Raw genomic sequence first — 25,763 nt, 5'->3', positions numbered from 1 at the left:
TGGGTGCTTGAGGTATCAGTGGGGAAGGTAGGGGACCACATTGTGAAGAGCATGGTTCTCTGGCCACTCTGCTGTGCATCTGAAGTTGATGCAGAATGGTATTGAATGTGAACTGTAATTGAAAATTTAAAAGAAAAGAATATGAAAATGGAACAAAAAACAACAGGTGCCTTGGGAAAACCAAAGTAGGAACTTGTGGTAGAATCCTAAACTGAGGTTCTTATCTAAATTTAGACTGTGGTGTGAGAGGGGTGTTGTACTGTCAAATTCCCAGGCAGCAATTCAAAATAGCTGTTTCCTCATCACATCAAGGTAGGCTGTTTGTTTATTTGTTGTTGTTGTTTTGGGGGGTCTCATCATTTAGAATTTGAGTCTAATTGAGACTGCTTCCCAAGTGCAGCCTCTCAGCTCTCTCCTCAGTCCTCTGCTCTCCATGACCAAATACTGGTAATGCTCTTAAGAGACTTCAAAATGGGGGAAGAGGGACAGATAAAGTTGCCGCGAAGTGCAACAGCTGCTTATGAAAATATACCTTCACACTTTGTGCTTGAAGCTCCAAAAAATCAGTGGCAGTGGAGATCAGGTGTCAGTCCCTTCATTTTCATAGATGACATGGACAGCAGTATGGTGACCACCAGAGGGAAGGGGGTCCGAGGAGGTAGAGGAGGGAAAAGGGGTGATAAATTGTGATAGAAGGAGACTTGACTTGGATGGTAAACACATAGTGCAATATACAGATGATGTATTATAGAATTGTACACCTGAGACCTATGTAGTTTTATTAACCAGTGTCACCCCAAAAAGTTAACAAACAAATAAATAAAGCAAGCTGGGGGAAATAAAATTAAATCCAGATAGCTTGGAAAGCAAATACTAGAACTCACTTTTCTGATGCTTAGAATTCTTTCCACACTACTCAATGGTATTTACCTAAATTGTCTACAGTACAGAAATGAAGGATATAATTTTGATCCCTGAATTAACTTAAATGTTTGATAAAAATACACCTCTTCAGTAGTCTTTGATTGCAATTTTTTTTAAAAACAAGAATCATTTGAATGAAATATGCACCAATATACCAAGATTCCTAGCTAAATTCAACCTAGCAAGATATGTGCTATAGGAGAGTGTTTTCTCATTTTTAAACAACTTTAAAAAAAATATAGAAGTAATGCAAATAAGTGCATTTCTCATTCAGGAAAAATCACAAATGCTACAATCTAAACTGAGATCTTTGTAGATGTGACTTCAATTACAGTATGTGCGGGGTAATCAATAATTATAGATGGCAACTTCTCTAAGGCGATATTGGGCTTTTGAACCAGGATTGAGATTTGAAATTTAGAACACCCTCTACCCATCCCTGGAGCCAATTCCAGATGCACGACATAGGCTTTGGTCTCAAGAACGAACAGGGAGCAGAAAAACACAACTTTACTTGCATGATTTTCTAAAGAGGAATCACGTACAGGGTGGGTGGATATTTTTTATTTATTGAATGTTCTCAGCATTTCTCATTGGTGTCTCTAAGCAGCCGAACTAAGATCAATAGAAAGGCATAAAGTTGCAAGATGGGAATGAAAAATGAGATTAAGAGTAATTCTTGTAAAAATGCAAAGATACCTGCATGAGAGACAGTGCAGGCTACGTGACCCGGACTCACTCAAGCTATCCTCTCTTTTGCAAGACAGCGCTTATGCTGTGCCTTCTTTGAAAGAGCCCTTTCCAAAGTGTGGAGAAATAGAAGGCATTCTGGAGATTGACAGAGTGGCAGAGAGCATGCGATTTCAAGGGAAATAGCCATTTGGTCAAAGCTGCTCTGAATAGCCATCACTATAAAGAAATGTTGCCATTTTTGGATTGGTTCTTGTTTTTCACAAATATGTTAATTCAACCAAATGAATGTTTTCATTCAAAATAGTCACCTTGGCAACACATGTATTACAAAACAGTAGTCATTGCTTAAAACAACTTTGGGATTGCTTTTATTCTTTGGGTATTATACAGAGCTAATAAATGTGACCTGTTTGCTGAGTTTTGGAACTGGCCTGTGCCAAGTTTGGTGAATAAATCCATGATTTAAGCAAATAATTTGTCTCTTTCTATCTCTGTCTCTCTGTCTCTTTTTACTTTTTTTCTTTTACAATTTATAATCAAACACGGAGAATCAGTATAAACTAATGGGATTGATTTTCCTGTATGGTTTATAAAATGATGCTGAAGGTTTAAGAAAGAGTTTGAACAATGACAACATCATAAATAGAATCTCCCAAGGTGGCTATTCTGAAGGGTCCAATATTCAAGTACATTTGGTTGTTTGTAAACACATAAACACACACACACACACACACACACACACATACAGAGAGAGAGAGAGAGAGAGAGAGAGAGAGAGAGAGAGAGAGAGAGAGTTTGTATGTATACAGATTGCAGTATTTTCAAGTGCCTTGGATGTATAAAAAAAGACCTTTATTTTATATAACTCAACTAAGTATACATTCAAAGACACCAGTACTCCCTGCTTATAAACAACACAATCTAAGTCAGTTCTGAGTTTCCTTTATTTCTGGTTTAAACTCCATTAAGCTATAATTTCTCCCTTTTCCTGGGACTGATCTAAACTGTAATGTTTTCACAGTCTCACAGCAATAGTGAAGAGATAGTGTCTACTCCTTGGTCTTTGCTTGTCCTGCACTGGTTTCTCCTGAGATATACAATTCACCCATTTGGTCCTTCATGCTGCTTCCTGCTTCTGTGGCCTTTATCATGACTGCAAGGCACACCGGGGCACTTGTTTCTTTCTTTCTTTCTTTCTTTCTTTCTTTCTCTCTCTCTCTCTCTCTCTCTCTCTCTCTCTCTCTCTCTCTCTCTCCCTCCCTCCCTCCCTCCCCTCATACCCTCTCTCCTTTCTCTTTTCAGAGGTAACTTCTGTAACCCAAAAAGGTAGGAATGAGGGGAAAGGTCAGTGTCTCCAAGTCTCCAGCATATCATTTGAAGAAATCTTAGGACCTCTGCCCCAGAAATCCCATGAAGCCATTTGGCCCCCCACTGCTGCCTTGCTTTAGTGGCATAGAAGAAAGGCCTATAAAGATATGCCTGGAATACAAGGATCCCTATGAATCTTGTTGATTGCTGACTGAATGGATGTAAATGCTGTTTCCCAGGGTTCCAGAAGGGAGTCTGTTGTCACTTTTTTTGCATTCCCCAAATCATTCAATAATTGTATTCTTCTTTCCACTCTCTTTGAAACGAACCCTGGAAATGGGAGTGAAGAGAAAAGGATGTGGCCCCTTCTAAGAGACCTGGCAAGAATAATTCTAGATCTCCAGGGACTTGTTATATCCATGTATTCACTTGAAGAGGCTGCCCAATGTCCCACCTTGTTTGGTCAAATTATAGCCATCTTTCAGGGTTTAGATGAGACTTATTCCTTGATTCTTCCCTGGACTGTGTACCCCAGGAGAAGTCCTTCCTGTCTTCATCACATTCGTATTATTAGGTGTCGAACTTGGTATGCCATTAGTCAGCATATATCTTTGAAATAATTAATGTGACCGTGAATAATTGAACTATTTGAATCAGGTTGTTTTGACATTTCAGAGGGTTACTGGTTTAGAATTCTAGAGTTTCTCAGTTCAGTTATCTCAGAAGACAGGAAGTAGTGTTTTAGGCATGGCTACATCTTTGCATATCTGAAGATAGGGGTTTAAGAGGGAAAGACTACTATTCCTAAGTAACTGTCCCTTTTACAGCCAAACAAAGGGAGATGATCTGGTTTTAGGATGTTATTTATTTAACTTTTCCAGTAACTGGTCTCCCCCAAATATTTTTTGCACACATTTAAGGTTCTATTAGAGTGTTTTGGGACAATTGGAGATCTGACAAAGCCTGTAATCATATGTAAATTTTTAGTTTTATAACCAACAATCCATTTCTTAGAGTTCAGATTCCTCAGTGACCATAAACGACTTTGAAAGGAAAAATAACCCTCACCAACTAGTACAGGGAAATCTCCAAAGGACACTTTGCACAGTGAAGATTAGGAATGGCTGGTAAATCTTTAATGGGCAATTGGCTCCACTCTTTGTGGGTTTATGAGAACATCTGCACCAAACTTAGTAAATTGAAATGTTCTGCATTCTGCTGAGAAGGGTCAACTTTTTCTTCTTTCTTTTCTTCCTCCTTTCCTGTTATCCTCCCTTTCTCCCTCCATTCTTTACTTTCTTTATTTTACTTTCTCTATTACACTTCTAGCCCCCATGTCTTTAATCTAAAGATGTGCACATTTAAAGTAATTGTACTTATGATTGGCATGTGGGGGTAAGAAGAGTACTTATTTCCACTTGTTAAACCTCATCCATATCCAATTCAGCTATACATAGAAGCTAAATCTGGTTAGGAATGAAGAATAAAATCCAAGGAAGCTACCAGTAGACTGGTATCTCCTCTGGACAGATGCCTTCCTTTTATCAGATACCAAAGGCAGAGAGTTACTACACATTCTCAGAGTTAAGACAAAAATTCATCATGTGCATACAATATTTCCCCTTTATTACGTTGAGCTCAGCACAATGTGGCAGTACAGCCAATAGGAAAGATGGGAATGAGAAGATGCTAGTCTTTTATTTTAGATTGGGGGCATACTATTTAGCTATAGTTTTGAAATCTGGAGCTTCTTTCACTAGGGCAAACATATACATTCAATATGGTTTTCATTTCCTATTTCTTTCCCTTAGTTTTGACAGTGGATCTTCCAAACATTAGATGAAAAACAAAACAAAACTGAATTATCAAGAATCATCTATTAATGGGGGCAGAGGAAGGGAGCAGGCTAGAAGGGGTCAATGGGGTATAAAGGGGACATGTATAATACTTTTGAAACATGAAAATTGACCTGGAACGCATGCTGTTCCCCTGGGCAGGGTACAATGATGACTTCCTGGGTTCTTGTCCAGGTAGATTTGAAGAATGAAGTCACGGACAAAAGGTGGTATAGGAAAAGGTGGAAATTTATTGAGAAACAAGCACAGAATCCCACGTGGGGAGGGAGCAAGAGAACCTCACTAAGTCCCTTATTTTCTAAGGTTTATAAAGGCTGTAGTTCTGTGTGTCTTGATATCCCCTCTGATTGGTCACTATAGCAGATCCAGAGCCCAAATCTCGGGTGAGGTTCCCCTCTTCTTCTCCCTTATTGTTTTTCTATTCCCTCTGGCCTTCCTCTTCCCTCTCTGAATGAGTGGCTTCCTTTCCTTTATTCTGTGGATGTATACCCTCTGGCAGCTCTCTTATTCTGTGAATGTATACCTTCTGCAGCTCTATTATTCTGTGAATGTATACCTTTGGGCAGCTCCCAGCTTTGCAGCCCTTTGGTTCTCTCCCATGGACCCCCTAATTCCTAAAACTTCCTAAACCTGCCTATTTTATCCCTAAAAATTCTTTTCACTTTCAACAATAAAGATTTTTTTTAAAAAAGAATCATCTGTTGAACATCCAATTGCATATGTCACTGACATACTGATAGCTTTCACAACAAGCACACCTTAAACAAAAGTTTTTAGTATGGAATATTTCAAAGATACACAACAATAGTGAGGATGGACCTAATCCCAACTTTAGTATTTATCCACTCATGGCCAAATTTGATTGATAAACTCTCACCACTTTCCATTACTCTAAATTATTTTGAAGCAAATAGTTATCTCCGCATTGTATCTATCAGTATTTCTATATGAATAGCCAAAGGATAAGAATTCTTTTAAAACAACGTGACTACTATGCCATTATTACACATAAAAATTAACAATAATTTCTTAATATTACCAAACATTGTCAGTGTTCAAATTTACTTCAGTGTTTTATAGTTTTAAGTATACAAGTATTTCATCTCCTTAGTAAGTTTATTCTTATTTTATTCTTTTTGTTGCTATTGTAAATGGGATTGCTTATCTAATTTTATTTTCAGAAAGTTTGTTTTTAGTATATAGAAATGCAACTAATTTTTACTTGCTAATTTTGTAAGCTAAACATTTTCTAAATTTGTTTATTAGTTATAACAGTTTTTTATTGAGTCTTTGGGATTTTCCATATATAAGATCTTGTCATCTGCAAACGAGGACAATTTTATTTCTTCCTTTCTCATTTGGATGCCGTTTATTTCTTTATCTTGTCTACTAGCTATGGGTAGGATTTCTAATACTATATTGAATAGAAGTGGCAAGAGTGACATCCTTGCCTTGTTCTTTTTAAAAAATATATTTTTATTTATTTCAAAGAGGGAGAGCGAGAGAGAGATAAAAAACATCAATAATGAGAGAGAATCATTGTTGCTGCCTCCTGCATGCCCCACACTAGGGATCAAGCCCGCAACCCAGGCATATGGACTGACTGGGAATCAAATCGTGACCTCCTACTTCATACGTCCATGCTCAACCACTGAGCCATGCCAACCAGGCTCCTTGCCTTGTTCTTGATCTTAGAGGAAAAGCTTTCAGTTTTTCACCACTGAGTTAGTGTTAGCTGTGGGCTTTCATATATTGCCTTTATTGTGTTGAAACCTTTTTTCATGGAAGAGTGTTAAATTTGTCACATGCTTTCTCTCCATCCATTGAGATAACCATGTGACTTTTCCTTTATTTTGTTAATGTGGTGTATCAAATTAATTCATTTTCATATATTGAGCTTTCCTTGCACTCCAGGGATAAATCCCATTTGGTTTTAGTGATTCTTTTAATGTACTGCTGGATTAGGTTTGCTAGTATTTTGTTGAGGATTTTTTGCATCTATATTCATGTGTCCATACAATCCTATCAGCATTTCCAATGTACAACAAAGAAAACCAGTGCTGAGAAGTGTGCTCTGAATAAAAGATTGTATGGCCACATAAATTTAAAAAACTCTGAGTAACAAATACACTTTTTAGTGATTCCCAATGTACATAATAAAGTTTCTGAAAAGTCCTAAACAAACCATACTAAATTGTTAGTTAAATCCAGTATTTGACTATGAACACTTTTCTGTTTCCTAATAATCCTTTGGAGAATCCAAACTCTACTAAGCTAGATTTAGAGTCAGAAGTACTGGAAGCTTCACCAGTTAAATAGGCATATATCTATGGACAAGTTGCCTGACCTCTGTGGGCATAAATTTCCTCATTTATAAAATAAAAATTTGGCTAGATGTTCCTTAAAGTCTGTTTTATGTATAAATGCTTTATGACTCTGAAGATAATAGTAATTTGAAGATCATAGTGTTAGTGAAAATTATATGAAATGATTAAATGCACAGTGGAAATTCAGTAAATGGTTTCTTCCTTTTATCCTGCCTTTGAATCTCATTATATTTTCCCCCTTTTCCCCATTCACAGTACTGTCATCCTAACTCAGACCTCATTATCTCTTACCAATATTCACTTCCAGATCATCACCAGCCTGGGCTAACTCTTACCTAGTCCCTACCGATTTATCCTCTACTGTTTTGAGTGAGTATTGTATTTGAAACATGTCTGTCATATTATTCTGCCCTTGAATTATGTGCTCCAAACAACTGCTCTAGTTGAAGGTCCAAATGACTTGCAGTTCTCAGAATAAGCTGTGTTCTTTCACACTTTGCTATTTTGCTTATGTTACATTACTTATGCTACCATTAGGTACTTGAAATGCTCTTGCCACTGCCCTTTGTTTGTCTAACAGATATCTGTTTCTTTTTAAAAAAATGCCACAGCAACATTTCTGGTCCCAAGTGAATTTCTAGCATCTCGCCCCTTCTCCTGAAGAGATGGAGCCTATTTCCTGCCTCTGTAGACAGTACTTTCTGATTGCCTCAACAAATAGAATACAGAAGTGATGCTGTGTAGCCCCTGAGGCTAGGCCATAAAAGGCAATAGGGTTTCTGCCTGATTTCTTTCTTTCTTGGAGGATACTAGCCACCAAGCTCCAAAGAAGCCCCAAATAACCCTTGTAGAGAGTCACATGAAAAAGCCCATATGGAGAGACACAGAGGTTCTTAGCCAATAGCCAGCATCAACTATTGGCCGGAATTCTCTCTCTTGCTGTATATGTATATGCTACATGTATATGTATATGTATAACCCAAATATGTGGAGACATAGAGATCCACAAAAATCTCTGTTTTGTGGATCACAAATCCTCTATAACCTTGTGGTCATGTGTAGGAAATAAGGATGCTGGAGTAAAAGATGTCTTCAATGAGGCAAGTAGAGAGGAAAGTATCCTTTATTTTTTTATTGTTTTTTTACGAAGAGGAAGGGAGAGAGATAGACAGTTAGAAACATCGATGAGAGAGAAACATCGATCAGCTGCCTCCTGCACACCCACCACTGGGGATGTGCACGCAACCTAGGTACATGCCCTTGACTGGAATCGAACCTGGGACCTTTCAGTCCGCAGGCCGACGCTCTATCCACTGAGGCAAACCGGTTAGGGCGGAAAGTATCCTTTAAGATGGACTTACTCATTAATGTGAAAAACCATTTACAATTTAGCATAAATTAGAAGTGAAAGCTGGAAGGAGAGAAATCCTTGGATTTTTTCCACCTGCTCATCTAGCCAGTGAACTTCATGGACAGTTATGCATACAGCCTTCTTTGTCATGTAAGCCCTCTCTGTGCTACATATGGCAATCTGAGCTGGCCGTCTGGGATGTGACTCCTGCTTCAAGAGTAATAATAAAGTTTCTAGCACTCACTGTGGCTGTGGGAAGCAGACTGTTGTTGAAGTGTTATTATTAATGAAAATTACTGCTGGACAGCTTGAACTAGAGGATAATTTATTCTCCGTGAACTTCTAATTGCAGTAAAATGGTTCATTCACAGCCACACTTGTCCATCTTGTTTGTTCCTGTCGTTCAGGCATGGTTGGCTGTAATGAATTAAGGCAGAACTGCACAAGCCGCACCAGAAACAGAAGTCCGCATTTCTGGAGACACTGTGGAAACTGGTCAGAAAGGTTTAACCCATAAAAGAGAGGCTTGGGAAATGGTAAAACACATTCCAGCATGCTCATGGGGTCGTAATCCATTCGTATGAAACGAGGCATCTACTGTGCGCAATGCAGTATGTCAAAATGGGAAGTCAGTGTTTCCAGATGGCCTCTCACTGCTCTCGCTTACGAAGCTCACACTTCCTTTCCACATTTCTGATAGAGAGGTCTTTCCCTTATTTTTAAAATTTAGCATATTCTTTCCACTCTGTCATCTTGCTTCAAGAGATTGCTTTGGGAAAATGAAAATTGTCCATGATGATAAAATGTATATTTTCTTAGTAGTATCTTTGATGTTACAGTGTCTTCCTCCTGATTTTTGCCACATTTCATCCTCACATTGATTCCATTTTCCTCCATCTTTTATGCCTGGCAGAATTGTTCCTTGCTCTTTGCATAAATGTCACTAAATGTGCTCCTGACTTGCTGCTACCATGGTAATAGGCATTTGTCATAGGCTATTGACTCATTACTGTATTTACATGAGGTTTGGTCACTTGTGGTTTAGCAGGCTTAAGAAACAACCTGATTCCCAGCCAGTAAATGGATTCAAACCTGTCTAAGATGGATGATAGATTAGGGTTTGGGTGCTGTCATTATTTAATACTTAGTACAGTCTCTGAGTGGACTAGTGACAGTGTATCACCTTGGAATGTGATCTTGGCTGTCAAATAGCATCCATTCTAGACAACCTTAGTGGGACACAAAGCGAGAGAGAGAGAGAGAGAGAGAGAGAGAGAGAGAGAGAGAGAGAGAGAGAGAGAGAGAGAGAGAGAAAGAGAAAGAAAAAGGAAGAAAGAAAGAAAGAAAGAAAGAAAGAGGCAGAGAGATACAGAGAGACCACCTCTTGTCATCACAATCCATGATGATCCTTGGCAATTTTGCACTCACTGGAGAACAGGCCTGGAGGAATTCCAGGGGATGCCTGTATAGATGCTAAGGAAGTGGAGAGCCTAGTTGACCTCAGATTCCCATCTTGATCCAATGATGACTGTTTTATTTGAGGAAAAGATGGTTTATATTGTGATTTAAAGAGCACTAAAAAAGTACCCATACAACCATTCTTAGATGTACTCACTCCCACAGAACCAGAAATTCCGCCTTTAGAGTTATACCTTTGAGTTTAAGCAGAAGACAGTAATTATCCACAAAAGGGGAGGGCACACTATAGAGATATTAAGAATCGCTATTGTTTCAATCCAGCAGTTACTGGATGGAAGGAGTTGTATTCTTATTTATTGGGACAGAAAAAGACTGAAATCCCCCCTGAGAATATTATAAGTATACTAGAGGCCCGGTGCACGACATTTGTGCACTGGGGGGTGTGGGGGTCCCTCAGCCCGACTGCACCCTCTCCAGTCTGGGAGCCCTCAGGGGAGCCCTCTCCAGTTCAGGAGTTTCTGTCTGTCTTTGCAATCATATGAGCGAATTGTCTGAGACCCCAACTCAGTTTGGTTTGTTGCTCACAGAATAATAGAGGCATTTTCTTTTCTTTGCTTCATTGGTGGAGATTTCCTGGAAGTTTTAGGGTATCTTCCCTTTAATTTTTCCTAGACACTCTGATTTTACTTATGTCTCTTACCTTTGCTTATCCTCCATCCCCCACCTCAATAGTAACTTGCTCCAGGCTCACTTTGCTCTAGTGTCTAGGAGATCCATCTGCCACCAGAACTATGATTCCCAGCATTCCTGGTGCTCCCGGCACTCTGGGCTTCTGCTTCCAGTCCTGGGGCTGCCACCAGAACTACTATTCCCAGAATTCCTAGTGCTCCCCGCGCTCTTGGTTTTCCCTTCCTGCTCTGTCTTTGTTCCATGACCTCCCACTCTGCCAAGTCCTCCAAGCCTCCAGGCTCCCTCTCTGCTCTCTGTCTGGTGGCTTGGGGAGCCAAGTTCCCCAAGCTGCTCCACTCTCCGCCAGCTCTCCCACCCTGCTCTCTGCCCGGTGGCTTGGGGGATGTGGCTCTCTCGGTCACTAGGAGTGACCGAGGCAGCCACCCTCCGCAAGCCTCCAGCTCTCCCGCTCTGCTCTCCACCCGGTGGCTTGGGGGAGTGACTGAGGGAGCCACATCTCCCCAAGATGCCAGCTCTCCTGCTCTGCTCTCTGCCTGGCTCCTGTGTATGCAAATTAACATGCCATCTTTGTTGGGTTAATTTGCATACTCACTCTTATTGGCTGGTGAGCATAGTAGGGGATGGTCAATTTACATGTTTCTCTTTTATTTTATAGGATTATAGACAATAGCTGTACTAGAAGCAATTATGTAGAAAGGGCTAGCCCCTGGATTTGATAGCCAGACTCTTGGTCAAAATATTTACTTTGTCCATAGTGCTCATATAATCTTTGAAAACTGCTCATTGCTGGACTGGTTCAAGTAATAATGCTAAAGTTCTGTTCTCATAGAGCAAGGAAACTTGACTGTTTTCAGAAGGGGTAATTCTCCTTCCTTCAATTTGTGAATCACACAATATTAACAGGAAACTTTTGGGAATCATGAGCTGTTTTTTTTTTTTGGTGATACCATTAATCTAATAGTCAATAAAACACTTTCAGAAACCAAGAGAATTAGAGGTTGGTCAGGGAGGAATGAATGCTATAAATCAAGATTACCTGAAGGGGATATGAGAGATAAGGGATTAAGCCAAGTAAAGAGATAGCAAGGGGAAATATCCAAGAGCTTGGACAGATTTACCAATTTCTAAAAGTGGATTTCCGAGTGCTTTCCAAAAATATAAAGTAAAAATAACTCTGATGAAAACATTTTCATATAATAAGAAATGGTTTCCTTAATTTTGTGTACGGCCTCAATATAGGGGCTTCTGGCTGCATTGGACGGCAGTGTTACAAGAAAAAAAGAGGAGAGATGTCCCTGTCAGAAGCAGATGGGGTCAGACCTGTGCTCTGCAGGTCACAGACAACGATCCCAAATCCCCTGCCTTTCAGGTCTCGGCCATGGACAGAAATAGAGCACAGAAGGCGCTTATTAGGGAAGGCTTCATTTCCCCAATCTTTTCCAAGTGAAAAATAGAGCAAATGAGTGGCTGGGTGCAGACCCTTGGCACCGAGTGCCTGGGAGTAAATGGAACACCACAGGGACACAGAACCTTGCCCGCCACTGATCATATTACCAGGGAAGTACAGTACAGACTCAGCAGGCTTCTGCAAACAACGCATCCCTTTAAGTTAATTGGTGTTATAGAGAAGCTGAAATGCTCGGCTTATTTACAAAGCTACAGATTTATGTAAAGCAAAACCAATTACACTTAATGCCTAAACTATTCCAGGTGCTCAATGATAATGTTGCTAGGCACTAGAGGAGAAACTGCTGTTTGGATGCATCCCGTTCCGAATGGAAGCATGTGTAGTTACTGCAATTTAGCTAATCACGAGTGTCAATCTCAATGTGAGAATTCTAAGCTCTTTGGGTGTTTGCTTTGGGTCCACTTTATAATTCTGTAGATCTCTTTTCATCTCGAAGGACGAATGAAAGCAGAATGAGCACTTTTTTTCTGTCATGATGTAGAAATTAAGAGAGGAAGGCACATTTTGGGGGAACAAACAAAATAAGACCCTTTTTCTAATGATGAGAGAGACTGTTCGAGCTTCGCACGTGTACTAAGGTGAAGTGTTTACTAGTAAAGTTGTCTTGATCTTTTGGGTGTTCATTAAACTCAAGTTGCAAACTTGGCATTTAACCCTCTGTAACAAAGAAAGCGTCTATGGCCTCTCAGGGGTTGGCCTCACTGTTTTGTCAGAGAACAAATGCTAGAAGATGACTGGAAGCAATTATAGGGCAAGAATTGATGTCCGTAAGAGCTAGGTGTTTTTTTTTTCCACTTGTCCCTAAAACAAGCCAATGAACAAAATATTGTTTGAGTAAGAGAAACACCTGGTGCTTTACAGCTGCTCTTTTGCAATAAAAAATGCATATCGTTCCTAATCAAGATGAATAAATGTTTTATTCCACAGATCTAAAATAATTTTGGTATACACAAGGGAGAGCGCTTAATTGCAGAATCATTTGCAATCGGCTGATAAACCCGCCTATCCTATCCAACACGAACTGTCCTGGAAGGCAGTGGTGCTTACTCAAGCTTTGGGGAACTTAACAAATAATTCAGGTGTGTTTGTTTAAACCACTGATTCTTGGGAAAAGATTGGGGTTAAGGCAGTCTGTGGTAGGAGCCAGAAGGTTCTCCTTAAGCAGGTGGTCTTCAATCAAAATTGGACATGCACTGCTACAAAGATATGGGGTGGTAGTTTTATTTACTTTTTTAGAAAACGAGTTTTCACATATTTTTGCCTATATAGGAAAAATCTCTCTTGGAAGACATTTTTCTGAATGTGTTTGAATTGGTAGCAATGGTGACTCAAAGATGTCATTTGGGTTAGGAAGCAGTGGTTCTCAACCTTCTGGCCCTTTAAATACAGTTTCTCATGTTGTGACCCAACCATAAAATTATTTTCGTTGCTACTTCATAAATGTAATGTTGCTACTGTTATGAATCATAATGTAAATATCTGATATGCAGGATGGTCTTAGGCGACCCCTGTGAAAGGGTCGTTCGGCCGCCAAAGGGATCGCGACCCACAGGTTGAGAACCACTGGGGGATCCTGTAAGCATCTCTATTTGATTTGACCTGTTGCTCTCCTCTCAGCACTCATTTAACCTTCCTTAATTTTTTTGTTTCCTTTAAGCTCAGTATTTGTACCACTTGCATTCATTTTATAACTTCTTCAGCATGTGGGTATCTGCTCTTTGTTAAAATTCTTTATTTTAGTAACATTGCGTTTCAATTCTGAGAAAATTTCCTTAGTTCACATCTTGATAGTGTAACATCAAGATCCACTATAGTCAAATCACATGTAGATTTAGTATTTTCTCAGACATAGTATACGATTGCAATGCCTGGCATATAATAAATGCTCAATAAATATATTAAAAGGAAGAATATAACTAACATACTGTTATTTTTATTTTAATGGCACATTTACTAAACTCCAAAAAATACCACATATGTTGCTTATAATGGCTGAACCATTGTAAAAAGTTGTGAAATATTATGATGTATGGGAAATTGTCATTTTGTTGTTGTATTCACTTAGACTTTGAAATTACTGTATTCTAATGGATAGCATATGAACGCAAAATCATACTAATTTATTAGAGTCATAATTAGTCTTTGTAAATGTACACAAATAGTATTCATAAAGGCACTCCATACATATCAGCTCAAACTAAAATGCATAAAGTGTTCAGCTGAGGAAAACAATGAATACTTTGCTCATAAGACAGGTGGAATCAAATATAGTTTCATAGGGCTGTCTCCCAGAGATCAATACTGGAAGAAAATTCCCGTGTACTGCCATAAAATTTCAGAGACTTTTCATGGAGGAGAAGTGTTTCTTCAAGATGACTTTCACTAATGTTCCCGGCGTTAAAATGATTTAGATTACAATATCTAAAAAAGAAAGAAAGAAGGCTTTTCTTTAGGACCAGATGTATATGACTTGATAAATCATTTGCGTTTCTCCTGTGCTTGTGTACCTTTTATTACGGGGCCATAGATACTGGCACAACAGTGATGATTATTTAAGAGGACTGCTCACCAAAAAGTCTTTTATAACCAAGGAAAGGAGGTTTAGTGCATATGAAGGTGTCTCATAAGGACCTTTGGGTGGCGCTCTTTCACAACATGCAGTGAGTCTGACAGTGAGAAAGTGAAATGTGAGACCCTGTCACCTTTACAGATTTTGAGGCAGCCAGGTTGACGAGAAAGGTTCATCAGATGCACTGGGGATTTGTAAAGTTGGTGCTGAGACTATGTGGAAAACATCATTGTTGAAGAAGAAATCCATGAATATATTTCTAGAATGTGTGCCTTTTCCCTTGATCCAAGAAAGACCTGTCTTTCCTGAGTGTCTTCAAAGTGCCAAGTACCATGCTCGGGTACTAACTATACTCACCCCAACTTACTGAATTTTCACGACAGCCCTGGAAAGATGGAATCATCCCATTTCACAGGTATGGAAACTGAGGTTCTAAGAGGTGAGATAACTTGCTTAGGGTTCATATGAATAGTAGTTGGCAGAGTCTGGATTTGGAATCAGAACTCATTGTTACTTGGAGTTCTGGCCTTTTCCTTCTATGTCATGCTGCCTCTAAAGACAAACTATTTTCTTAAACACTTTTGAGTAAGCCTCAGGAGGATAGGAATCTAAGACTGCTTTATTCACTGCTTTTTCCTAGTGCCTTGACCAGTGCCTGGTACATAGCAAATGCCCGATATGTATTTATTGAATAAACAAGTGAATATGGATTATAAGTCCAATTTTATCAAGAACATATAAATTTCTGGGATCAGACATCTATTTTTCGACTTGTGAAGGTTTTCAAAGCTGATTTCACCTTCTTTTCCTTCCTAATATGTTGCTAAAAATAACTGTAAGAGAAGAATATTCATAGTCATTTATATCTGACTTATGTCACTTTCGATTGTTATAGGCTTTACACAAAAGATCACTGCATCATTGGCAAAATAAGTGCAGTGATAGATATAAACTTAATAAGATGTGTTTACAACATCCTATATAATAAAAGCCTAATATACAAATCAACTGAATGGCAGATGATTGGTCGCTATGACGCGCACCGACCACGAGGGGGGCAGATGCTCAACACAGGAGCTGCCCCCAGGTGGTCTGTGCTCTCCCACAGGGGGAGACCACTCAGCTAGAAGCCAGGCTCATGGCTGGCAAGCACAGCGGCGGTGGCAGGAGCTTCTCCTGCTGTTTGACTGATGGCATAGGCCTACTCCCTGCGGGCCTGAGCCATCAGTTGGACATCCCCTGAGGGCTCCTGGACTGTGAGAGGGTGCAGGCCAGTGATGAGGGACCGCCCCCCACCCCAGAGTGCACGAATTTCATGCACCGGGCCTCTAGTTGACTATAAAACAAACACCCTTTTGCCACCTCCCCTGGAAACATCTATACAGTGGGGCCTTGACTTACGAGTGTCCCGACTAACGAGTTTTTCGAGATATGAGCCGTCTCTCGGCCGATTTTTTGCTTTGAGTTGCGAGCTAAAATTCGGGTTACGAGCCAGCTTCAGCTACCCCACTGCTAGTTGGCGCAGCGAATGTCACAGTGAACGCCACAACATCAGCCCAGCATCACGTGTCTCACTCGTTCACTTTATGATTTGACATATGAGTAATTTGAGTTACGAGCTCTATCACGGAATGAATTAAACTCGTAAGTCAAGGTCCCACTGTAATGCCTTTTAATGTTAGCATCCAATGAGGGATAGGTATTTATGCTAAGTACTACAGATATGTTTATCTAATACTTTTCAGCAAGAGGAAGAGATTTTTTTATCTGCCTACTTATTTCATCTACAACCTGGAGAGCCTCAGGCATGACATGTCACTATTTCTCTATTTCAGATTTATTTGAGGAGACTCTATACAAAGTCAGGGAGCTCTTGTTTTTTGTTTGTTTATTATTGTTTTTTGCTTTTGTTGTTGTTGTTTTTTGTAAAAATTAAAGGTAAGTTTGGCCTGACATTTATGGGTAATTCATAACTGTGATATCTCAGTGACCCTGACAAGATTAGGATGGATTTTGAACTTACGCCAGGATGGCATCACACTGGATCCTTCTGCAAGGTGGTAGGGGTACCCTCTGGTGCTAACACAGACCTAATGACACCTGTATATTGATGAGGATGCTGTTTCATAATTATCCACTGTCCTCAAAATCTTGGGGGAAAAGAATAGGTCAGGACTTTCCTGTTTTTGATAGATGTGCCATTGCTGTTATCTGGCTCTGAACACCTTTGGGTTTGGTAAAAATTGAATTGTGATTGGATGTGTATTGTGATCAAACACTATCTGACTCATAAATAATGTTTCCACAGTACTGTCCTTGAGACACCTGTGTTTTCTCCTGTTTCTTTGCATACTTGTTGTTTGTTAGCATTTGACAATAAAAATCAGTATAGAAATAAATCAGAGTCATGCACTCCTCCCTGAGGTCACTGATATTCCCACCTTAACTTCCATACAGTTTCTTGCATAGATCTTCTGTGTTCCCAATGGGCAACACATACCCAAGGCAATATGTGCCTTTGCTCTAAGAGTTGGTTCTAGCTATTTAATCTCTGTAGGCAAGTTTTCCAGACTTTTTTCTTCTAATATGTGACACTCATTCTTTCCCTTTGGAGTGGCTGATTAACAGATGATGGTGGTTATAGTCACTTTAATGGAAGGGACTGGTTTCCTATCTACCTACCAGAGTGAAGGGGTAGAGAGAGAGAGAGAGAGAGAGAGAGAGAGAGAGAGAGAGAGAGAGAGAGAGAAGAAAGAATTTGTTGTTCCACTTAGTTATGCATTCATTGGTTGACTCTGATAGGGGATTGAATCTGCAACCTTGGCATGTTGAGATGATGCTCTAACCAACCAAGTTACCTGGCCACGGCTCTTACTTTAGTTTTTTTAAGTACAGTGTAACAGAAGGTGGTAGATATAAAATGAGGCTATCTGTGTGTATCTAGCATGCTGACTAAGACCCAGGAATGCTCAACACATGGAAAATTATTTTTTTCTCCTTCTTGCTTGTTTTATCCTCTCTCTCTTTTTTTCCTTCCCTTAAAAAGTATGCATTAAAAGAGAAAAGAGATGAAGAAGATTTAGTAAGAATCAAATTCTTTCTAGATAAACCCTATATTATCATTTAGTTCGTTCTCACCTTTGGTTCCTCTAATCCCTGGTGTTCTGTATATATTTATTTTTGCCTCCTCTGAATCCCACTTCTTTATAGTAACTTATTTGCTTGACAACCAAAGAGAAAGAATCACACATATTTTAATTTGAGCCCTGGATGTTAGCTTCATGTAGACTGGTGCTTTGCTTTTTTAATTCTATTTTTCTAGTTTCTGGAACAGTGCTTAGTAAATTGGTTGAATGAACGGATGAATAAATGAGTGAGTGAGTAACTCCCTGAGCTAATAGTCTCTGGTCCCAGTGCCAGTTCTTCCTGAACTCAGCTCAGAATCATGGTCATCTTGGCCACACCTCAGCATGAGTCTACAGCCGTGGGCAAACTATGGCCCGCGGGCTGGATCCGGCCCGTTTGAAATGAATAAAACTAAAAAAAAAAAAAAAGACCGTACCCTTTTATGTAATGATGTTTACTTTGAATTTATATTAGTTCACACAAACACTCCATCCATGCTTTTGTTCTGGCCCTCCGGTCCAGTTTAAGAACCCATTGTGGCCCTCGAGTCAAAAAGTTTGCCCACCCCTGGTCTAGAAGAATAAAAAGGAGGAAAAGGGGAGCATAAAGCAGAACATGAGGCCATTATTAATATTACTAACTTTCTGAGCACTTACTCATCCTTACAATTTTACAGTTGCTATTCGTATTGTTTCCATTTTATAAAAGAAAAAACTGAGGTTTAGCAAGGTTAAACAGCTTGCTGAAGTTAGTACAGCTAAGTTGTGGGTTTGAATTCAACTGGGCTGACCCTAGAGATTGCCTATTCAACTACTCCAAAACAGACAAGGGTCAAATCTTACAGTGGGAGAAAAAGTAAAAATTGAGAAATAGTACAGGCTTGTGAGAATCAGCAGATGGGCATCAGTTATGTGTTTGGAGCCAATGGATGAAGGGGAAAGGGGCCTTGCTTCAGCTTCCGTTTTTGTTGCTGAGTCTATTTTTACTACAAAGCTGAGGACATTCTTGCTGGGTCCTTTTGCAAGACTGAATTTCTTATTTTTAATTTCAGAATGAAATAGGCATTTTAGGGAAATCATACATCGTGGAGGGTCAATTTGACAACATACACTGTGGAAGGAAAAGAATGATGAAACTCATGTAGCCATTCAGATTTTTTTCATTTGATTTTTGCCTCTTTATTTTATTTTTATTAAATATATTGGGGTGACATAGGTTAAGACAATTATATAAGTTTCAAGTATACAATTCTATGATACATCCTCTGTATGATTTGGCCATTAATCCTGCCTCTCTCTTATACTGGACCATATGCTCCATGAGAGCAGGATTATAGGTGGCACTCTGCATAATTGACTTACTGACTTTGTATTTTTCTAGTTGACCACAGCACCTATCACATGACTGATGTTCCAAAGGAAACTTATTAGATGGGTAAAAGGATGCTTTAGGCAAGGGAGAAGTGATAATGGTTGGGATAAACATGATCAAATGGATAAGTGAATGGAGGGAAGTGAGGAAAACAAAGATTGGTTTTGTTCCCGCTATGTGGCAAATATTATGCTTGACCCTTTATAAGAAATTATCTCCCTAAGGCCCATAAGAGGTCATTATTATTGTCTTTATTTTTACATGTGTAGGAACAGGAGAGAGAGAGAGAAAGAGAGAGAGAGAGAGAAAGAAAGAGAGAGAGAGATGCATGCACTGGCAATCGATGAATGGTAGATGAAACCTATTAAGCCAATGAAGGGTCTCAGGTGACTGGCTAAATGATTTTTCCCAGTTTCTTATTGACCTTGAAATGGTCACTGCTGATTCAAAGGCCTGAATGGAATCGGAATCTTAAGCATCATTAGATTTCTAGCTATTTATTTAATGATACTTGCTTTTAATGATAATGATTCATTCTCTTTTATTATCAATATAGTTATTTCTAATTCTAAAGTAGTATGTAATGGAGGAAGAAAGTTTGCTTTAGAACATTTTGTAGAATCAACTAAAGAACTGTTTTTATTATAAGGATCAATGAAAAAAGTGAATTCTAAATGGGACATTTCTGGCTCTGAATAATCTGTTAGATTTCTCTAATATGCTAATTTGTCCAGTCATGGCATACAGGATTCCTTTTGGCTCAGTGATGGTTCCCAGGTCAATATTTCACGAACTCAGAAGTTTTCCATCTTATCACACACATACTTACCTTTGTGAAATACTCCAGAATCCCAGGATGTTCAACAACGTTAATGATGCCAAGAAGAAGAAGAAGCTCTCTAAATTGCCTTTGTCTAATGCGTTTGGAAACCAATTGCCTGTTTGGAATAAGTGTAATTGTTATTCAACAGCAGAGTTGTAAGTTCTGTGAATATTTTATCATTCCACGATTCATAGAGCTTTATTCGCTTCAATAATATCTACAAAGCAAAAAAGCTCATCTGAAACTCATTGTCAAAATTTATTTAATTCTGTAAATAACAGTAAAATGACAAGCAAAGCACCCAAGGTCAGAAAAACTTAATTTACATAACACAGTGTAGGTGCCAGAAGAACTGGGCTGTAAAAGTAACCCTGATTATCCTATTAATTTGCAGGAACCATGTTTGTCTTATTCCTGTCTAGTATGTAGAATAGTGGCTGGTATGTAGGGATTGTTTAGTAAATATACATTAAATGAATGAAAAATATTTGCCATGACCAGGTAGTCTGTTGCATATGCTAATTGTAAGGTTATCAAGATAATATGTATAGATGCCAGATGTTACATTATTTTGATAACTTAGATAAATCTAGTGTTATCTTATTATAATTACTTGCAATCTAGTTGTCAGGAAGATATTTTTTTGAACTGATAATTAATTCCTTCAATTTAATACTTCTACATACTTCCTTTTGATCAAACTGGTGATGGTTACATTAAATTTACATTGAATATGTAAATATGAAATTATTTAGGATTCAAGGTAATTGTTTTTATTTTGCTCCTAAATTTTGACCTTTGCTTTGGATCTTTGCTATAACTCTCTCTCTCATTCCATATCCAAATCTCTATCTCTATCTCTATCTCTATCTCTATCTCTATCTCTATCTCTATCTCTAATCTCTATCTCTGTCCTTCTATCTCTATCTTTCTATCTCTATTATCTCTATCTCTGTCTATATCTATATAATCTATTTACATCTCTATCAATATCTCTATCTGTGTATCATCTCTTTCTCTACACAGTTTTTCTTCAGCGAGTTTGAGATACTATTTAATCCATTGTATGAAATATACTGTATTATATTATATATACAACAGTTATTCTATGTAATGCTTTTAAAACAGCAGTGGGATCTTAGTATCAACAAATATATTACAGATATATAGTATTTCAGAATGTTTAAAAGGGTGTTCAAAAGGTAAACTCTCTCTTCACACAGAGAGCTTCAATTCAGTTGGGGTTCTACATGTGCAGAATATTTTCAAATAATGAGAACAGAAATTGATCATCTCTGAAAAGTCAGATGTCAAGGTTTCTGGCATTTTATTATTATTATTTTAATAGAAGCAGCTTATACAATGGGTTGTGAAGAGGGTGTACGATCAGAGCAATCAGTCTGTATGCCAATAGACTTGATTTTCAGTGCCATCATTGGCACATGGATTGTGGGTTGCTTCCTGAACTAGAAAATGGTTCTTGGCCTCTCCCTTGACAGTGCATACTTTTAAATGGGATTTGAATTAAATGCTCTGTTCAAGGTTGATAGTCAGCAAGTGCATAAGTATGACAGTTGTGATTAATTGTGCCACTTCCCATTTAAAGCTGTTTCTCCTCTGTCATTTAACTTCTCAATGACTATTATTATGGATCAACCATGAAAATTAGCTTTTGTCCATTATAGTCTTGGACCTATAAATGAAATGTGGTATTGAGTTTAAAGCTATTTTGTAAGTTCTACTTTCCCATTTTATTAATTTGTGTTCCATTACAATAGAAATTTATGGTTTTACTGCTATATTGACATGATGCCTTCATCTGATATTTAGGAGCAGTTTCACTGAATGTTTCTCTCTATATTTGGCCATTGAATATTTTGTAGCCCTCTTAATGTGTGTGTGTGTGTGTAGTGTGTGTGTGTGTGTGTGTGTGTGTGTGTGTGTGTGTAGAAACAGCATTTGATTGTACTTAAATGGGGGGAGTTGGAGTGGAAGTCCACATTGAGATAACATCACACATATTTCCAGAAAGAACTAATCCATCCTGCTAAGACTATTCGAACAGTCCTATTTTCTTATTTCTCTTGAATTAATATCCTAATCATATTTCTGCCCTTTTCATTTCACATCAGCCCTTTGCATGTCATTCGATTATATCATTTGATCACTGTGTTTCTCTGGCTAGAGTAAGTGGAGTTTGCACAGAGTATGTGATGCCTCAGAATTAACATGACATTAATTCTTCTTGGAGTATGAATTTTGGTCCATAGTAAGTAATTGGAAAGACTATCTTTACATTATAACAAAGTCAGATGAAAGAAAAGAATATACATTTTTTAAGATCTTTAAAGATAAAACAATATTTCTAAAATTGTGTAATTAGAGCAAATACTAATTTATTGGGAGATAGCACCAGACCACCGGGACATGCTAGTGAGCTTTTGTCTGTCACTGGGGATACTGAGGTGGTCACAGATGAGAAGCACTGTGATTTGGTATTATGGGCATGTGGGGTGACAGAAGGATGTCTTACTAGAAAGGCGAGAGAAAGGCAGTGGAAATTTATGACTAACACAAAATAATCTCTGAGTGGAGTTAGTTAAAAATAAAATGAAAGATTGCTATATCAACTATCCAAACTCCTGATAACATTCGTATATTCCTCCTTCAATATAATTTTCAGAGTTCAGCTTTCTTCCTAATGCTGATATTTATGCTAACCCTATATTTTTGCCTTACTTAGCTATAATTTAACATTCTCTGTGTAGCTAATTTACAAGCTGAGCTTCAAGGTAAAGAGAACCATCACCTGAATTGGTAGTGTGGAACAAACATTAGCATCAAATTGGAAAGAGAGGTTCTTTATAAAACCTATGTTGCTTTATTTATATAGAGATTATCTATCTATACAAAAAGATAGCATTTGGGTATAAAAAAAGCTATAGAAAGAGCATGGGCTTCAGAGTCAGAGAGTCTTTGGATGTCAATATTGTCTATTATTTAACAGTTTTGTTGTTGGGTATTTGCCCAACTCGACCACTTTAGCCTCGATTTCTCTTTTCTAAAATGACAATAATAGCTCTCTCACTGAGCTGTTATGGGAAGTAAAAGAGATAATAGATGTCAACAATTGAACACAGAGGAGGCAGTCCATAAACATTAGATTATCTCCTCCCATCCTAACTTTTAAGATAACTCATCCAAAATCAGGTAGCCTGAGCTTGATCTTGGGCCCATTACCTGTCAGGTATTTCTTCATGTTCTGTGTGCTACACTTTTTTCTTATTATCATTATCCTAGGACTGGTTGTAAAATGTTCCATTTAACATTGTCAGTTGACTCAGCTCTTAGGTACTATAATTTTATTTTAGTAGCTTATAAACTTTTATTGTCATAATTCACATTTGTGCCATTTTTCATCTGCCATTTCTAGTAGCTGATGGAAATCAGGAGTATCCTTGCAAAAGGAGATAAAGAGAATACTTTAGGTCTAGAATGGAACTAACTAAACTTCTTCAAATCTTAGGTTGGTTGGATAGGAAGATTAACAACATGAGGAAAAAATGTGCCCTATAAAGAGTCTGGGGAACAGTAAGTGACATTTGTTAATGCTCACAGTGAACCCATTAAACATTTTAATGTTATAACCAGCTAGTTAATAATGAGTTTAGGTCACAGAAGTCCCCCAAATATTTCTTGTTCAATTGGAGTTATTTGTTAATTTTAAAAGAAACCCTAAAAACTGATTTGAAAGAATATATACACCTTTATGTTCACTGCAGCATTATTTAATATAGCCAAGATTTGGAAGCAGCCCAAGTACCCATCAGTTGATGAGTGGATATAAAAGTTGTGGTACATGTATACAATGGAATACTACTCACCATGAACAAAGAGAAGGAATTCTTACCTTTTTCAAGAGCATTTATGGACCTGGAGAATATTATGCTAAATGAAATAAGCCAGTCAGAGAAAGACAAGTATATGATTTTGCTTATATGTGGAATCTAGTGAACAAAATAAACTAATTCATGCACTTGCAGCAGGGGTGAGGGGGAGTGGGCCTAAGCTGTCAGTTGGACATTCCCTGAGGGCTCTGGGACTGTGAGAGGGTGCAGGTTGGGCTGAGGGATTCCCCCCACCCCCACCCCGAGCACACAAATTTTGTGCACCGGGCCTCTAGTATATATATAAATTGATTTCAGAGAGGAAGAGAGAGGAAGAAAGTGATAGAAACATCAATGATGAGAAAGAATCATCTCCATGCATGCCTTTTATTGTGGATTGAGCCCAATTCTCTGACTGGGAATCCCCCTGACTTCCTGGTACATAGCTTGATGCTCAACCACTGAGTCATACCAACCAGGCTCAGAGTACCTTTTTATCTACTAGATGGGATGCTGCCTGATTCACAAATCAAACCAATTAGGTCTTCAAATTTACTCAGTTGAGTTTTGTTTGTTAACAGACTGAAAATAAATGAAGTAAATATTAACATAAGAAAATTACAAAACAAGGCTAAGGAAAGTAAAATGAAAGGAAATAAAGATGATAGTAGAAAATCAATATATTAAAGTATAGTAGATTTAATGGGTCTAAGAGCTGATTATTACTCAAAAAAATGTTACAACAAGAGCCCTTGACAAATCTGGTCAGAATACATAACAAAAAAATAAGAGAAGACAACAATGTTTAGTGATGAGTGTTCTATATTAATATAAAAAATCTCATAGAAATGAGATAATTACCTAGGAAAATATTAATTGCCCAAATTGAACCAAGGAGAAATGAAAAACATAATAGCAAGAAGTAGTAAGGGAAAGTTACAAAGAATTATCTGCAAAACAGACAGTCGGTCCTGAATGCACCTTTTAATTCTTATGGAAGAAATGAATCTTTCCTTTAGATCTTTCCAGAGTGTAGCAAAAAGATCATCAAGTATTGATGCTACCAAGTATTATTTATTTCTTGTAAGTAAAGGTGATTTAATATTTAAAAATCTATTAATTAAATATACTATATAATGTCAGGAGCAGTAAGAAAATCAAAAGGCGATCTCAAGAGCTGTTTAAGAAGCATTCAATAAAATGTAACCTGATTTGTTTAAATATCAGAAAACAAGAAATAGAAATTTTCTTGTACTAAAGAATACCTTTAAAATTATCTTTATAAATCTATAAATATGCTTATTAGAAAAATAAGATTAATATTAAGATCATAAGCAAGATAAAATGTGATTCTCTTGTGGTATTAACATTGCCCTAGAAGTACTATGTCCTGATAAAAACACAAAACATAAGAGGTAATGTTGGAAATATGGATAAAAATTATATTTAAGCCCTGGCTGGATAGCTCAGTTGGTTAGAGCATTTCCCCGATATGTCAGGGCTGTGGGTTCAATCCTGTCAGGGCACATACCAGTACAAGAATCAACTAGTGAATGCATAAATAAGTGGAAGAGCAAATCAATTTCTCTCTCTCTCTCTCTCTCTCTCTCTCAAATAAAATTTTTAAAAAATTATATTTAAGATTAGATAATTTTGATTTAAACTAAAAGATCAACTAAAATTCTCTCATATATTTAAAAAGTTCAGTGCAAGGTCTGGGTGGTGTGGCTCAGTGGTTGAGCATCAACCTATGAACCAGAGGTCAGGGTTCGATTCCCAGTCAGGTCATATGCACAGGTTGTGGGCTCAATCCCCAGTGTGGGAAGTGCAAGAAGCAGCTGATCAATGATTCTCTCTCACCATTGATGTTTCTATCTCTCTCCTTCTCACTTCTTCTCTAAAATCAATAAAAATATATTTTTAAAAGTTCAGTGCAAGATGAAGACAAACA

At 38.0% G+C, this 25,763-nt stretch overlaps 1 protein-coding gene across 1 annotated transcript in view; it reads right to left on the bottom strand.

Annotated features, from left to right (window-relative positions):
* Positions 1–14,309: 14,309 nt before the first annotated feature.
* Positions 14,310–25,763, bottom strand: part of SLC15A5 (solute carrier family 15 member 5) — a gene marked incomplete at both ends in the record, with an annotated part of 76,627 nt that continues 65,173 nt past the window's right edge. The window contains 2 exons of the mRNA XM_081080797.1: positions 14,310–14,457; positions 19,932–20,040. Coding sequence (XP_080936923.1) covers positions 14,310–14,457; positions 19,932–20,040 — 257 coding nt within the window. The remainder of the gene's footprint in view (positions 14,458–19,931; positions 20,041–25,763) is intronic.

This window comes from Myotis nattereri (assembly GCF_964212035.1).
Source record: "Myotis nattereri genome assembly, chromosome: 2".
Lineage (NCBI taxonomy): Eukaryota > Metazoa > Chordata > Mammalia > Chiroptera > Vespertilionidae > Myotis > Myotis nattereri.
The sequence above is the reverse complement of the archived record's forward strand: the minus strand, read 5'-3'. Positions and strand labels throughout refer to the sequence as shown.